At 43.5% G+C, this 17,521-nt stretch overlaps 1 protein-coding gene across 2 annotated transcripts in view; it reads left to right on the top strand.

Moving 5' to 3' along the window:
- Positions 1 to 428: 428 nt before the first annotated feature.
- bcl2l1 (BCL2 like 1) overlaps positions 429 to 17,521 on the top strand; it is a 33,787-nt gene continuing 16,694 nt past the window's right edge. The window contains exons 1-2 of one of the 2 annotated variants that reach the window (XM_005744654.2): positions 429 to 781; positions 4,621 to 5,392. In XM_005744654.2, coding sequence (XP_005744711.1) covers positions 4,835 to 5,392 — 558 coding nt within the window. In that variant the 5' untranslated portion in view covers positions 429 to 781; positions 4,621 to 4,834. Of the gene's footprint in view, positions 782 to 1,404; positions 1,904 to 4,620; positions 5,393 to 17,521 lie in introns of those variants that run through there. The other variant, XM_005744655.2, reaches the window with a different exon arrangement.

Genomic DNA, 17,521 nt, shown 5'->3' with positions numbered 1-17,521 from the left:
TGCGGTGTGGAATGGAGTCGTCATTAAATTTGTTGTTATTGCACGTGCTTTTTATGATATGACCAAATAAAGCCAATTTAAACACTAAATGTTTTAAAACGTAGAAGTGTGTGGGTATATCAAGATGTCCACAGGGTGGCACTGCAATCAAACTGGTAGTCACCTTGAAGCCTGCTAGGCTTTGGGGTAACAAAGGTTACTATGGAGACCTCTCACGTCTTTTGTTATCTAAAGTGTAAAGATGCCAAACAGCTGCTACATGGGCCCTTTTATGAAAAACAAAAAACAAAGTAAAAAGAAATGAACCTTAAAGTTAATATGTAAACAATGAAATGTGTGATAGTTGCCATAAATAGTCGACTTAAATAATTTATGTCTGTGTGTCAGATGTGACGCTTCAGCAATACAACTGGCGCAGTTTTAGCAAGTTAGCGCTAATATTAGCCGGCTAGCGTTAGCTGATGCTTCCTACAAGCTAGCCTTGGCTAGCTCGTAGTTCACGCTGGGAAGCAACTCGAAAATCTCAGCGACACTGGCACGGCTCAGTTAATGCATTTGTGGCGGAGTGTTGACGTTAGAAAAAAGCAATGATCCCGCTAGTTGTAGTGAGGCTTGACTGGCACCGGTTACGTAGAAAGCGTAGCTGTGGGCGGATCTGCGGTAACCAGTAGCTGAGCTGGACCTCCTCCGCAAGACGGGCCAGCAATGACGGATAGGGTTGATCCAGCCGGGGTTTGGATTCTGAGCCACCAGACATGATTTTATGAAGACCACCCTACAAGTAAGAGTTCCTGCTCGATGTACAAGTGTAATTCTGATCCCTCTGCTGATGGCGTCGGTGAAATAACGTGAGGAGGAATGGCAGAGGGTGGATTTTCCTATCTGAATCCTGCGAGAGGAAAGAGGTCGACAGATTAGTGAAAAAACGCGCAGCGATACTTTCGTTCCCTCCACAAAGCTTTCGGGGTCAAATGTAATTCTGCTTTGTGCAAACTATACGTGTTCATTGTAGTAAAAGGGTTTGCCTCGGAAAATATATGTTTTTCGATCTTGCAGTCTGCGAATGTGCGACTACATGTATATGACAGTGACAGCCATGTTCACAAGCTGGCTACAGCCGCGTTAGTACAGGCGGAGCAGTCTCTGTCATAATGGCTTACTTAGGAATTTTAGTGTTGCAATGCTAATTGCGGGGGTGGTGTCGTCTATTTAAAGCAGGGTGTTGTCGCAAAGTGGCATTTTTCTAACGAGACGCGATTAAAGGTCTTGGAATGGAATTGTGTTGCGTTCACGGGATCCCCTACAGTTTTCATTAGAAACATCAAAATGTATGCGGAATACAGAGATAGAGTGGAGTTTATTTAAACTACGGTGAAAACCGGTACTTCAGGTTTGTTATTTATATGTAATTTATTGTGCTAAACGCGTTAAGGCAGATACATGAACAACTAGTGACAGTGCAAAGAAACGTCCCTTTCAATTGAATCGAATTGAAAAATGTAATAAATTGCATCGATCTTTCTAACGTGTTGTTAGCTGTTAACATTTAAAATATCTAACGCCTGGGTTATCTCTAAGAGGTTACTGGAGCGAGTAATAGCATACGTGTACTGTTTTTAAGTCGTGCACGTACGAGAATTTTCGACACGATCGTGAACAGGCATCCATAAAAGCGTCGGTGTTACGCAATCGGGGGAGGGCTGTCCATGCAAAGAGAGGAGGGGGACGTAGGAGGATACGTGCAAATACAGTCCTGAGCACAAAGTACCTATCTTGTGTTCTGACAGCTTTTGTATACGTAAAGCGACAGACGGGCTTGTCTGACTGATTCGGGACGTTTTCACCGAGAGGATCCGTGTACGGAGAAGAGCACTCCCCCCGGGTTTGATATCAAGAGTTGCTGGTAAGACGCTCGGGAATGATCTTTAATTATTATATTTACATCTTTGACGGTGTTAAAACGCCACTTAATAATAAAAATGTAAATAATAATCAATATCCTGACGGTGGGGGAATTGACACAAGCTTTAAGTGCGCCACCAGAGGGAGTAGCATGTTTCAACACTGCTCTGACTGGTTAATGTGTAAAAGGACAGTTTAAATTCCACCGTAAAAACATCAGCAGTTTAATTGAAACAAGTTAATGTTTGAGTTAATGTCGCGTTCGGGCGCTACATTTGGTCACGACTCGCTGGTATTCCTTGAGGAGCTGTGTGGTGTTTACATCAGTGCTGGCCCATTAAAACCCGAGCCACGTGTAGGTAGCTGGGGACCATGTGGCCATTGTAAACACTGCTGCCTTGTGGGTCTTTATGTGCTGTAACAGGCTCTTTCTGTTACTTTTACCACCCAAATGCGGACTAAGTAGTCAGCTGGGTGTATTTCAGTGAGTAGATCGGAAGAGGGTCTCGGCATTCCTGCTGAACCGCTCTTCCGATCTTCTGTTACTTTTACCACCCAAATGCGGACTAAGTAGTCAGCTGGGTGTATTTCAGTGAGTTTTTTTGTGTATGTGTGTGTGTGTGGGGGGGGGGGCAGTTTCTGCCAGCTGACACTGTATCGTGCTTCTATTGTGCTGTTAGGAGTATATTGTATTATGTAATGACACCAGCGCTATTTGCATGGAACTCCTTCCCAGCGGTCGGCCACCCTGATTATTAGGTTCCGCCACGTATCAACGTAAATGTCAGTATTGCTACAGGAAAGGTCAGACTCCGTCACGATAAGCAGACAGTTTGGGATCACCGGCGGGTCACGTCCCTTCCACGTCTTTTTGTGTGTACCAGTGAGTGTGGTACGGTGACAGCAGAATACAGAAGGGGCTGACCAGTCAACTGCTCTCAGAGTCTTTGTTTCAGGGACCTAAACTCAATTTAGAGGCTTCAGGACGGGAACGGAAATAATTAATAAAGCAGTTTGTATTACTGAACATCGCTAATGTTATTAGGCTGCTGTCAGGGATGTGAAAGTAATAACTGAGGCTGCAGGAGCTTTTCTCCACGGACTTTCTTGTTCACATATGAATTGTGATTTATTTATTTATTTCTGTTAATGTAACCTGACAAAAAAAGCTGATATATCCTTGCCAGACTGTATTTTCCACAACCCAAATGTTTTTATTTGGAACAACTCCAGATATGTTCAAATTTCTGTTATACATGTGAATAATAAAACATTCATTCCCCACATTATTGTTGCTGGAAATCGGTTTTGCCTAAAATGTTAACTGGAGAAGATTTGATAGAAACGGCTGTTCATTTCCTCCTAACTTGGATATATTTCTAATCAAAGCTGCTTCTTCTTTTTTCTTTTTTTGGGGGGGCTGTTACTCTTTAATATGGCTGATACTAATGTTTGAAATAAAATTTTGGCTGATAGCTAATACAAATATTTTGTTATTATTATTGTAACTTTTTGTTTGCATTTTGTTCCAGAAACACAAATTAATTTATCTTAATTTTTAAACTTAACGTTAACATAAAAAAAACAACAACAACAACAAAACGCATGTTTTAAGGTTTGTCAGCTAAAGATAAGTATCGATATTGATATCTGTAAACTGATATGAGTCAACAAGGCCAATTCAAATATGAAGCTGATCTGTGGGTGCGTACCTGTTCGGTATGCTGACCTTTCTCCTCGGTGGTAGTTCACATGTTTTAAAAATTCCTTCGCTGACAAAGTAACCAAACATGTGTTTGACCTGTGCGTGACCTATCTGAGCAGAATGTTTTAAGTAAGAGCAGTTTGATACATCACTGCTTAAAAGAACCAAATTACTGAGGTTATTGCTGCATGTGTTTGCTAATAGTTTCCCAGAATTTGAGTTCAGAGGAAGTTTATGACATTTTGTATATTTAACAACGCTCAGGCTGTTTTTAATCAGCCGCTGAAACATAAACGTAAGTTAACTTGATGAGAACAAACCTGCCGGCGGAGAGTGGCAGCATGGCATCTCCCATACAGTTTTTATTACCACATTTTATTTTGCAGTTCAACACTGTCACCACACGTTCATGCTAAAGCTGTCAGAAGAGCCCATAATGCAAGCTCATATACATGCGTCGTTAATGCTTTCTGCAACCTCCAATGCCAGTAATGAGGAGGAGGCTGGAAATATGACGGAGTCAGTTTTGTGTGAAGATTTCAGGGCACGTGTGTGAGCGAGAGAATAACGAAGTACTTGGAGATGGGATAAACAAGATGTGTGAAAGCTTCCCTCAGAGGTCAGAGGTCACTGATTAGGATGTCTACGTGGAGCTTCAAGCCAGACTGTCGTTCTGATCTCGCTTCACCTTCCTCACACCTCCTTTAACTTTGTCTCTCTCTTTCTCTCTCTGACACACGCGCGCACACACACACACACACACATGTGTGTGTACACACACATTCTCTCTGCTGTCGTCTCATTAATATCATCGCCATCTGCTTCATATGTAACAGCCCAATTAGAGAGACGCACTTTGACCCTACCTGTCCAAATTTAATTTGAAGGTTCACAGTCGTCCCTACGCTCTCCACTCTCCTTACACGGTCTCACACACACACACGCGCGCACGCACACGTAATCCTGGATATAAGCAATCCAGACTTTGACCTTTCATCGTTGTGTCTCTGCAGGGCCTGAGCTGTGCAGCCTTGTATAGGTTTGGTTTTCACCCCCCAAGTGTCCCGTGGATATCAGCTGACCATGGCGGTCTGAGCAGAGAAAACGGGAGGAAAGAAAAAGCCTGGCGCAGTGTGTGTACACTCTAACACAGCGAGGCTTGACCAGCAGAGAGAAGAGCCGGAGCAAAGAGGAGGGGAAAACAAAAAAAGCACATTTAAATACAAAATGTCTCAAAACAGAGAACTTGTGCTTTTCTACATAAGGTATAAACTCTCCCAGAGAAACTATCCTCTCAACCACATAGTACTCAACGAGCCTTCGAACAGGACTGATGGGGGGGCAGCGGGGTTGGATGAGGAACAGCGAATAGACACACACGCCAATGGGACTTTTAATGGCACCAGTCCCGGGACCCCACCGGCATCCCCGCAGCGGCGGCAGCAGCAGCCGCCATCAACGACGGACCTCGACGCAGTGAAGGAGGCGCTCCGGGACACGGCCAATGAGTTCGAGCTGCGATACGCTCGTGCCTTCAGCGACCTTCACAGCCAGCTGCACATCACGCCGGCCACGGCCTACCAAAGCTTCGAGAACGTGATGGACGAGGTGTTCCGGGACGGCGTTAACTGGGGCCGCATCGTAGGGCTTTTCGCGTTCGGCGGGGCACTGTGTGTCGAGTGCGTCGAGAAGGAGATGAGCCCCTTGGTGGGCAGGATCGTAGAGTGGATGACGGTCTACCTAGACAACCACATTCAGCCCTGGATCCAGAGCCAAGGAGGATGGGTGAGTCACACACACAGAAGCGCACATGCCATTTGCTTGTATAGCCTCTTTCATATAAGGGCTCTTTAACATTGCGGCCTTTAATTACACAGGCAAGGTAAGCTCAGGTCGCCAGCATGGAAAATTTCCTTGCTGCCACTTTTACTATGCAGTCAGGTGGAAAATAAGGTTAAAACCTGCCCTTACTTTTCCCATCTACGCCTGCTTTTGTTGCTATAGTGATAGCGGTGTTTTTGATCATATGTGCCGTTTCCCTGTCAAGAGCAGATTTGCTCCATTGTGCTAGTTGTGAGGCTTTCCTGCCTGCGTGGCTTGACCTCTAGAGGATCGTTTTTTTTTTGTGTCTCGGTAATCTAACAAGTCGACATGAGACAGTGGCTGGCTCCATAACCTGCCAAGAAGAGACTTGAGATAGGATCTGATGAAGATGGAAATTGGAACACACGTGGCTTCAAGAAACATCTGTCTTTAAAAGCAGTAAAAACAAGCGTGCCTGTGTGGTCAGCAGCTAGTGCAGCTGTTTTCTAATTGATCAGCATCACGCTGCTCAATGAGCTGAATCGAAGTGGGAGATTAACAGCCTAAATCAGGGTTCTGGGAGTCTCCTGTTGCCTGCCTGGGGATCGAAGTTCTGTCATCACAGGGCAGGATAAAGTCCAAGGCTTTTACAGATAGCCCTTTGTTTTGCTCTGGTCAGTTTATCGGCTCTGTCCTTTGGTTTTTTTTGTTTTCTTTTTCGTTCTTCCACTCTCTGATCATTTTATCTGTGCAATTTTTTTTTTTTCTTCAGTTGTCTTTCACCGAGGCAGCTGCATGCAGATGAAAGCTCAGGTTTCCCCCCCTCCCTCCTCCTCGGGTTAGTTTTAAAGTCAGCCACACTGGTACGGACAGTACCAGCGTGTGTTTGTGTGTGCTCGTGCACACTTTGAGGACAGATAAGGTCAGCTCTTTCCCTTTGTCTCAGCTATTTGATGGTATGTAATAGAGCGGGAGAAGAGGGGCTGATTATATTTATACCAGTGCTCTATAACACCAGGTCACAGGTCGACTCTATAAAAACCAACATCCCTGTGGCTGAAAAGCTTCCAAAAAAAACAACATGAAAGATCATTGCTCTGCTGTTTATACTGTAGATGTTAAAATATGCATTTCTTTCACCACCTTATCAAGTGGTGTCAGGTTATGGAAGCGACTGACAAGGATCTGATTTGTAAGAGCTTTGCTGCTTTTAAATGCTAATAATGCAATTATTTGACTATCTGCTGAGAGATCCAATGACAAAGCACCTGTAGGTCTGAGCTCAAAATGACACCTTTTTTTGTTTTGTTTTTTGTTTGTAGCCATGTGGTGTGGCACAATATCTCATTAGCTTCTTGATTGAGTGCTATGAAGTTTTCCGCACTCACTTCTTGCTCCCTGTCAAACTGCAATAATGTCGCAATATCCGATTTTATTTGACAGTTATAGCCAAACTCAGTCATGGAAACATTACTGTTTTTGTATCTATAGCTGAATGACACAGTGACCACTTGGACATTACGGTAGTTAATGACTACTGTCTCCTAAACTTATACAACGTCTAAGTGCGATCACTATTAACAACTGTTTTTCTCCAAATATGTAATCAAGTGTTAGTGGCTACTCGGTACGTGTTAGACGTTTATGGTGACGATAGATGAGCGGAGAGCTTACAGGTTAATCTGATGCTTCATCCGATTTTCACATCCTGACCGCAAATGGATGTTTTCAGTGTTGTCATCGCAGTCTTATCAACACATATGTCATGATCTCCATGATCTCATAGTCGAAATGATCCAGGCACCCCACGCTCACACTCTCAAACACAAAGGCATTTTGCTTAGCAACAAGTTAGACTAATTAGTTAAGATGCTGAAGATAGAAGCTTGCGGTTAGTGGCCTGCGTGTCAGTGTAACCTAGACTCGGAGATATGAATGACTTCATCTGAAATGTTCAATGGATGTCATCTGCCAGCACGGTTTCACTTCTGCCTGATGTTGAGCACATGATGCCACTTCCTTCCCTCTGTCCCCCCTTCTCTTCCATTTCTATAAGTCACTTTCATAATGGTGCTCCACTGGCTCGTTTAAGGGGGAAAAGAGCTGCTTTTGACATGTGTCCTGTGTAAGTTGCTTGTGAGCTGACACACTTTGAGTCGAGGTATTCATACTAAAACAAACTTCAGGAGGTGGTTTACCACTGCAGTTCTATCTTTTATGCCTCCCCCCTCCCTTTGTCACAGTGTCATTGCCTTCTTTTTGTGGGTTTGTCTGTTCAAAGACAGCCTACACTTTCCCTGAAACGCACCAGAGTCTCTGAGTAAAACCCACACGAGACTTTGTTTTTTTTTTGGTTTTTTTTTTGGTCTTTCATTTCCCTCTTTTCTTCCTTTCCTCCCCTGACGCCTCCTCACAGGGATGAAGCACAAAACCGTTGGCAGATGTGGGTATAGCTGTGAGGCAGGTGTGCCCTTAGTGTTAGCTGATGAAATATTAGTCCGCCCTAAGCAGCAGCAAGGTCACTGTTTCAGTTTCACTCAGCAATCACTCTTTCTCATCATCTTATTATCGCACGTTTTTACTGTTTGGGAAGAACCAAACGGCTCAGGGTAGTTTCCCAAAAGTTGGGAATTTACAGCAGGTTTTAAAGCTTCAGAAACAGTCTCGCATTCATAAGACTAAACACTTATTATCAAAGCAGCTTGTTTTCCAGTAGTACTGTGCAGAAATGCAGCACAGTTTTATGGATGGTCTATGATTTAGACCATCAGTTTCAGTTTTTTTCCAAGAAAAATACTCAGTGACTTAAATATCAGTAGGGCTACTACAAAGAAAGTTCAGTATAGCCCGTCTCTTATCAGTGATAAGGTTTGTTTGTTTGTTTTTATCACCCAGGATTTCTTTATCAGGCGACGTGTGCACTCCCATGAAAGGGGATTTCTGATCAGTAGTTTGACTCTTCTGCATAAAATAAAAAGCCAGCTAATGCAGACAGGTGACAGAGAGCTGTTAAGCAGGGTTTTTACTGCATATAAAAATTTAGTGACAACAAACCCAGGAGTGTTTTAAAGTACTGTGAATTTCAAGTTGGATTTTAGTCACTCAAGCTTTAATGCATTTTTTTTTTTAAATCCATCTATGTAATGTCCAGTTTTGTGCTACGTTAGGTAACAGAAGTTATGTGCAGACTAATCCTGGCTATGACCACAGTCACCGTGTCGAGCCCATTTTGAGCCGGACAAACCAAGTTGGTGTGCAAACCAGGATTGCTCTCAGAAAATTGTAAAAGCACAAGTTAATATATAAACCTGACACATTTTGAAATAAACGAGATGTCACGCATGTCACACTGAGTGAAAATTAAACGCTCCACCATCATTAGAGAGAAATCTTAGCAAGAATTGTTCTTTTTGCTTAAAAAAGTGAATAAATAAAATAATATCTTCAGCTTTGGTTCTGTGAAATAAGAAGTAGTAATTTTATAGACTGAAGTGTGAGAGTTGGAATCTGAATCGCTGCTTTTTAAAACGTTGATGCGAAGAAAACGTGTGACATTGTTTTGACCTGGTGGAATCAGCCGAGGTGCCAGTTTAAATATTGTAAAGTGAACGGTGTTTTGATCAAGTGTCGCTGTCATAAAAGCTGATAAAGCCTCAGCCTAAATGATCCCGCCGGAGCTTATTTTGGAGCCTCCTGTGTCCAGGACGCCGCGATATTTAATGGTAGCTCGGTGTGCGAGATAAATCCGTTCAGCCACAGCTTGTGGTTTTTAAAGAACAACAGGAGCAGAGCCATATATTGTCTGATAATAAACCTCCTTGGCAGACAGCAGCAGTAGAGACAGTGCTATCGACCTAATAATGCTGTTTCCAGCAGAGCAGGCAGTGGCAGTGATTACTCAGTGGAGATTGAGCCGCCTCAGGGTGGGGGTACAGGGTTATTACCAATTATAGATGAATAATATCTCAACCTGCTACTGGGGGAAACAATGTTTTTTTTTTCTTTCTTTTTTTCCCTCCCTGACAGACTAATAAAGCCTAAACTCATTTAGAAGAACCATGTTGCCACAGTCTGGGGATGCTTGGCTGGAGCTGGATGGGTCGAGTGGGGGTGTATGCAGAGAAACTAAGGAAGCCCATTAGTCCAGTTGTTGTGCTTTGTACTTTTTGACGTTTTTGCTAAGGTGAAGGAAAAGTTAACTACAAGAAAAATGAGCAGTGAAATCCTTACTTCAGCTTTGCTTTTTCTTTTTTTAATCAGCCACTTATGGCTGTGCACACTATATGCCACGTTTTTCACTCGCACTTAAATGAAAGTCTGGCTTTTCTTATTGTGAACAAACCTCATCAGATCCTACTAACAAGAACCTAGTTTGTATCTACAGCCTGATGTAACGTGTAACCTCAGTGTTGTAAAGCTCTGTAATTGGACAAAAACAGTTATACACTGTTACAATTCTTACAGCTACTGTAGAAGTTCTTTGCCACAAATGTGTAGTATTACACTCAGTATATTACTCCCTGCACAATGAGCTGATGGTAAGTGACTTTTGTTAGAAACGTCAGCACCCATTTGTTTTAGAAATCCTTCTGGCAGCTATATATTTACTTATTTTAAGCAGCACAGAGACAGCAAAAAAAACCAGAACATAAAATGTAATAAATGTCGACCTTTGGAAGCAAAGGACAGATAATAAACTGCATGTTTTATGACAAAAAACTATTCTGAACTATCTCTTTTCTCAATTTTCTGTCAGAGCTGCCCGAATTATTCAGAAAAGGTCCTCAAGTAATTTCAGTCAGCTTTTCTTTGTCCTGAAGTGTTTATGTAATTATTTCTAGTTGTAGGGTTAGAATTTCTATTCGATTTTTGGCACTAAAACAAACAAACTGACTTTCTTACAGTTTGTTTCTTTGTTATTATAAAAGTGGCCATCTGAATACAAAAGCAGAAATAGCAGGGAGTTACAGGAAGGATATTCCTGTGCAGAAGTTCCTCTGTACGTGGTGGGATTGTCCCGAAACCTACAGACAGTCAAGACGTCGTTGTGTTTTTCTTTATTTTTCAGCCTCTTGATGAGAGATTGTTAATCACACACACAGTGTTGATGTATGTGATTATGAATGTAGGCTGTTGTAGAGTGGTTAGACACCGAGGCTGTAATTAAGGCTCCACAGAAGGTAAGCGCATTGACTTGTTTTGACTAGGGAAACACCTGAGTTGCCTTTGTGCTGCTCTCTCCTCTGCAGACTTACTTAACCCTCGGTCTCTCTCTCTGTAATTAACATGCACATAGGATACGCAGTTAGATCCACAGAGTCGTCTGTCAGACTGTCCTAATGTATTGGAGCAGGAAATCGCACCCTTGGGACCTAAGCTGGCTGCTTCAAAACCCCCAACCCCTCATCCACCCCCACCGCCACCCCCCCTTCCAACCTTGAGTATCTATACCCTCCCTCTGTTTCCCTCCTGTGTCCTTCGTTCTCCTTTAAATGCACAGCTCCTTACGACAATTGAAATTTTTTTTTGTCCCATATTTTTCCATCTGTGCCCTTCCTCCCCTTTTTGTCCTCCTTTTCACTCCTTTCCCTCCTCCTCGGCACCCAGCTACGTCCAGTCCAAAGACCACAGCAGCTAAACGTGTTCCAGCTCGCACATTGCCGCAAACCTCGTCAATCTCGCCATTAACCCTGTGCACCCGTGTTCCCGTGCTCGTCCTCCACATCACCCATAACATCATCATCAACACTATCGATTCCCTCCCACTTGATCCCGACTCACTCCCACCCCCTCCCACGCAGCTGCCACCGTCCCTTCATCTTCCTTCTTCTTTAACATCTCCCTCCACATCATCCTCCTCCTCCTCTCCGCTTTATCACTAATAGCTCGCATGCGGCCAATTAAGAGACACGTTTTTATATTTTCGTGGCGCTTTCTTTGTTTTTTTGCATTAAGGATGGCGTTCTGCTCACGAAGCAAAGTTTCCAGGGACTGATGGGGTGTTTGTTTGTAAGCACACGTGTAGCGTGGGTGGTTGTTGTCTCATATATCATATCGTTTTTATTGTATGGTGGCGCACTGCAGAGGGGAGGGGACGGCGCCAAGTCAGACTGGTCATGTGACTACCTCAGACAAAGAACCTGTGGCCACATAGACACAAACACAGAGGAAAATGGGCTATACTGGCTTTTTAGTTGCGCCCACAGGTACAGCGTTGCATCGCAGACAAAGCCTTCGCTGATATGAAAGCAACTTTGTCATTGTCACATTCTTTGACTTGTGACACCCAGAGAGCCCCCCCCCCCCCTCCTTTTTTTGGATCAATGGCGGGCACTTTTGTTGGACCGGCATCAATAACTGGCTTTTTGCAGTGGGCGGCTTTATGCAGATTGATCTCTGAATGTAGCTGCTCACCCGTGGACATGTCTCTATTGTTTCTGTGTGCATACGTTAAAGCTCGCGCATTAGTTTTTCATGATCTGTGACACCGGACGTGTGTGTTAGCGCGCGTGCTCGTAGTCAATGGTGGGTGTCAGAATCACAGCTTGAGGATGGCAGCAAACAGATTGTATGATTCAGGCGCCACCAGCTCCATGACAGGAACATCAGACAGGGACCAGTTGTGTGTTTTTTGTTTTTTTTTTAAAGTTGTCTGGCGCTTATGTTCGTATGTGTGTGTGTGAAGTGGGGGGTTCTACTTGAAGAAAAAGGACATGGAGGAGCTATTCTTGTGTTGTTGTGGTAGCCATGTCTGGGAGGGGGGGACTAAAAGCAGAATTATTTTGGTCAGTAATTGGGATCTGGATGATTTTATATCTAATCTTATATTTAGAGGACAATGGGGGAGCCGAAGCCAACAATCAGCCAACACCTCAGTGAAGCAGTAAAAAACACTCCCCGGGTTCAACTATGGAAAGACTTTTACTTCTTCTAGAACATAAGTGTCAAACTCTGGCCCGCGGGCTAAATTTGGCCTGCAGCCTAATTACATTTGGCCCGCGAAGCCATTATAACTGGCCTGATGGTATTATACAGCTAATATATATATTGTCTAGTATTACGCTTTGCTTGTTCCATATTCAGTTTTTCAGCAAAATTTGTTTCAATTCAATTCAATTTTATTTATATAGCGCCAAATCACAACATAAGTCGCCTCAAGGCGCTTCATAGATACAGAGAAAAAACCAACAATCATATGACCCCCTATGAGCAAGCACTTTGGCAACAGTGGGAAGGAAAAACTCCCTTTTAACAGGAAGAAACCTCCGGCAGAACCAGGCTCAGAGAGGGGCGGGGCCATCTGCTGCGACCGGGTCCATAAGAAAAGATTCATTCTTATATCTGGAGGAAGATTTTGTTTTTTCAATAAATATTAATGTTAGCCCGCGACTTTGTTCCAGTTTTGAATTTTGGCCCACTGTGTATTTGAGTTTGACAATCCTGCTCTGGAAGGTTCTTGTTGACCAAAAGCTCTTTTTTTTTTTTTTTTTTTTTCATCAGCTTAAAATGTGAGATTCACAAAAAGAACTTCATACGAGCAATAAATCATTCAAAAAGTCATCTTTTATGGTCGCTTTCTTGCTTTGCTTTGCTTTATTGTTGAAATCCAAACCTGGGCTGTACCGTTGCTAATGCTTTTTGTGTTAGCTATCGTGTCTGAGTATTGATGGATATTTACCTCAGTTTGTGGAAGAGTGATAATTTCAGGCTTTCTACTTTCTCATCGTCTAACTAAGGAAAGAGAAAATATTTGAAAATTCTTCTTTGATTATTTTTATATAAACACACAGTGGCTATTTCATTAGCTACTCCTTGCTAGTACTAAGCTTTCAGAACTGCTTTAATCCTTCATGCAGAGATTCAACAAGGTGCTGAAAACATTGCTCAGATATTTTGCTCAATGTTGACGTGATAGTGCCACAGAGTTGCTGCAGATAGGTCAGCTGCACATCTTCGATTCCACCACATCCGAGAGGTGCTCAGTAAAGCCTAGAGACGGTTGAGTGGGAAAATCCTGGTAGATTGGGAGTTTCTAAAAAGCTCAGAGCAGCCTGCTTTGAGCTTCAGTAGATCCTCTTTACCATATCTACATCACAGCCCTCAAATTTCCAGAGTCACATTAACAATCTGCTACCACTGCAGTGGTTGTTTATTTATTTATTCATTTATTTTGCTGGGGAAAAAAATCAAAATAGAACAGAAAACCTAGTCAACAGCCACCAATCAAGGATTCTGGTTTAGATTCTTAAAAGCTATCTGATTGGTTGTTTAAGTATTTGCTTTAACAAGCAGTTGAACAGATATACCTAATGAAATGGCTTTATAATAGCTGAAAGAGCTAGTCTTTAAGTGTGTGTGTGTGTGTGTGTGTGTGTGTGTGTGTGTGTGTGCGCGCGCGCATGTGTGTGTAACATTGGTTGGTCATGTGAGAGACGAGACCTGTGGCCCCGAAGCATCACACACACACACACACACACACACACACACACACAGGAAAACACAGCAGTGAGATATCAATACATGCTCCTGATGAATACACGTGCTGCATCTAGACTGCATCTGATTCTCTTTATCAGCGTCTTCTCTCTCTGATTTCGAAACCCAGACTGGTGTCACAGCAGCGAGGCATCTGTGCGTTCCATATCCAGACGCTGTTTATGTACACAGGACGGATATCCAGCTGTGTAATAGACGTGTGTGTGCGTGCGTCTATACTGCCAGCACTCTGCGGCACGCCGGGCTGTTAGAGCGGTTTTGCCAGACTGGTAGACATCAGACTGCCACTGTAGTGTGTCTCCAACTACCCACGCACCCCCCACCCACCCAAAACGCTGGCAGAATGAAGAAGCATGGACTTCTAGAGAGGCAAATGCAGACAGAGAGGAACATGAGGCTTGTGACTCAGCAAGACAAGGATGCGCATGAGATGCATGTAGGTCAGTAAGTTAAACGGGCTATGTGGTGCAGTCTGTGCGCACCGTGATGGTTCTACACATGCACTTCGAGTGCATACGAGCAGAACAGCTGGATGTTTGCAGCGCTCGGTGGAGATGCTACATTCAGTTGCTCTACGTGCTGCTCCACTTCTGAGTGGCTTAGTGGGGAAATCAGGTCACAAGCAAACCCCCCCCCCCTTCTCCCTACATCTTTCTCTCCAGTCTCCCCTCTCCTGCTGTCTGCTTGCCCCCTCAATTTGTAGGCCACTCTTCGTCTTATGTCAAACATATGTATATGAGAGAGAGAGACAGAGAGAGATGCATGGATGTATCTTATGTCTTTACATAGATCTAATATCTGCCTGCCTCTCTTCTCTCATTGCATTTCATCCCTCACCACCCTCCTCTCTTACTGCCTTTTTCCCCATTTCTCCCTCTCTCCGCTCATATCTGTGATGAGATTATGAGGCATATCATGGGATTAGCGAGACTCGTGGCATGTATTAAAGTGGGAGAGCTGAGGGACAGATAGCGAGGGTTGATGACTATTTCATGGTAATGTGGCACCCAATCTCATATAAGGCTAAATGATGATAAAGAGCATCAAGGCCATCGTCATTGTATTCATCACAGGTTTGTTTGAATGGCCTCAGGGGCTTAAAGCAATAGAGACAAAACCGTATCTGCATCAGCTCCGAAATATTAAAGAAAAAGGAGGAAAAAAATAAGAGGGAACAAAAACTTGGAGGCTTGGAGATATTCATCTCCAGGTTTCTTTCATGTAGGCAAACTTTCTGAAAGTGAACAGTGAGTGATAGGAAGTGTGGTTTAAAGGAAAGCTGCCTCTGCCGCCACTTTCTCCTCTCTCCACATTCTTTTCTCATCATGGGTTTCCCATTTTTCTGTTTCCAGTCATTTTCATCAGCCTTTTTTTTCCCCTGCAGCCTGCTTCACCCTTGTTCGTGTGTTCTACTTTCCTTTTCTCTTATTTAGTTCTCTCCCACCCCCTGACTCCCTTTTTTGTCTTTTTGTTCCGTCTCAGTCTGTTACCTCCCTCGATTTCTGTCTCTTCCAGCTCTTCCGGACAGATGGCAGGTCTCAGGGTTACGGTGTGTTGTCTGGGTGGGGTGACGGCCTACAGGGCAGTGGGTTATATCAGCGAAGACATCCTGCCACGCCGTCTTTGCTTCCCTTACATCCTCTATCTCTGCCTTTACACTCTGCCAACCGTGCGTTCTCTCTGTCAGATGTACACACAAACGTTCTCGAGTCCTTGGCCTTCCTGTTGGGTCTCAGCGGTGTATACGTACAGTATGTGTATGCGTCTGCTGACAGAATGAGGTTTTGTGGAGAGAGACGGCCCCCAGAGTGGGGCAGGGAACAGATTGGAGTCTGAGCCTGCATGTCCTGACTCATTAATCTCTTCTTTAATTCATGGTCTCACCGCCGGCTCAACACGTGCGCACACATTTACAGACACGCACACACAGTGTCAGCTCCAAGGACCAAAAGGAGAAGGAAAAGTACATACAAGCACACTGGAGCTGGCACAACACCAGCGAGTGTCACGGCTAAAGGGTGCTTTAATGATTTAATTTCCTCATTTTTCTTGCTTGCTTCCTTTTTTGCTTGGAAATAATCCAGTACACCCCCCTCTCCCCAATTTAAACACTGCCACTGATGTCACATTGCAGCCAAGAACTTGAAGTTCAGTGGCTGAATCACTTCAGGAAGCTAAACATCCGTGCAGGTTACTCTCACTCTGGGACTGCTTTGTGTAAGCTGAGCATCAGTTTTCCGTAAGGCAGTGAAGAAAGAGTTTCTCTGTTAAACCTGACTTGCTTCAGAGCCTCGACAGTCAATTCCTGTCAGGCCATTGTTAAAAATGTTTCATTGCCTCAGAAAACAGAGTAGAGGGGAAACCACATCCAGAGCTGCTTAAGAAATCAAGAACAGCTCCAGCCATATGAAACATCACGATTCGAATGGATGCGCCATTCCTCAGGAATCAGCAAGTGCAGCATATATTTTTCATATTTTCCTCTCACAGTGGGTCCATTTTCACGGTCTTGACTGTTAGCTCGAGAGGTCTGTCTTTTTGGATTAAGATTGATTCCCTATTTCCTTGAATTATGCCTGTACTTTTTAGTATTATCCAGCTTCCTTGCTTGTGGAAACTGTGAGCTTCTGGCACCATGCGTGAACTAAATTCCTAAGATCTAAATGCGTTTGGCTCTACAATAAAGCTTCCTGGTCATGTGGAATTTTTGGCAGCTGACCTGACTTTCTTATTCCTTGAAATGCCTTAGCAACTGTGATAAGGATGAAAACGGGAACGGAAGGCCTTGAGGAGGAGCAGGAACTCATCGTGAGATGATGAAGACATTGATAAGGAGAAAGGAACAAGCAGTCACATTGTTGACTTTTTCCCCCTTAACTGGACTCTCATTGCTGAGTATAAAGGTTCAAACTGACGGGATAAAAGTAGTATTCGCAATAATAAATGAACAGTCTAATCATATGATGATGATGACGACAGATTAGGACCAAAGTTGGGATGTTATGCTGAGTTTTAACTGTGAGATAATTTTTTATTTTGATAATACTGATAATGAATCAAATTGTAGATTTGTTGAAAGTGACGTAAGCACTGTGTGAAAAAGGACAGCACCCTCACTCTTTTCAATGGGCCACTGTGCTGATACAGAGGGGTCATAAAGGCAGCAGCCTACGAGAAAGAGGGAGATTTTCTGTTTGAGCACTACGCTTCCATTCGCAGTACAAAATTGTAGCCAACAGGCTGTGAAAATCGGTGCTTTCAGTCCTTCACTGGTGAAATCATTTGCAAAACACTGTGTTATGGGTCTGCTTCCTGATAGGCTCAAAATGTCAGCACACAAAGTGCACACGCCTTGAACGTCAGAGATTTGCCAATACAGAGTACTGATCCAATAACAAGGGTTATTCTGTATTTGTAACTCAGAGGAATAAAAAGTCAAATCTGTTCAGTTTTGTCCATATGACTCCAAATCACAACAATATTTGGCTCAAGGTGCTTTTTATTGTAAGGCAAAGACCCTACAATAATAGGGAGAAAAACCCCAATAATCATATGACCCCCTATGAGCAGGCACTTGGCGACAGTGGGAAGGAAAACCTCCCTTTTAACAGGAAG

This window comes from Pundamilia nyererei, unplaced genomic scaffold (assembly GCF_000239375.1).
Source record: "Pundamilia nyererei isolate P.nyererei 1_Seehausen unplaced genomic scaffold, PunNye1.0 scaffold00147, whole genome shotgun sequence".
Taxonomy (NCBI): domain Eukaryota; kingdom Metazoa; phylum Chordata; class Actinopteri; order Cichliformes; family Cichlidae; genus Pundamilia; species Pundamilia nyererei.
The sequence above is the reverse complement of the archived record's forward strand: the minus strand, read 5'-3'. Positions and strand labels throughout refer to the sequence as shown.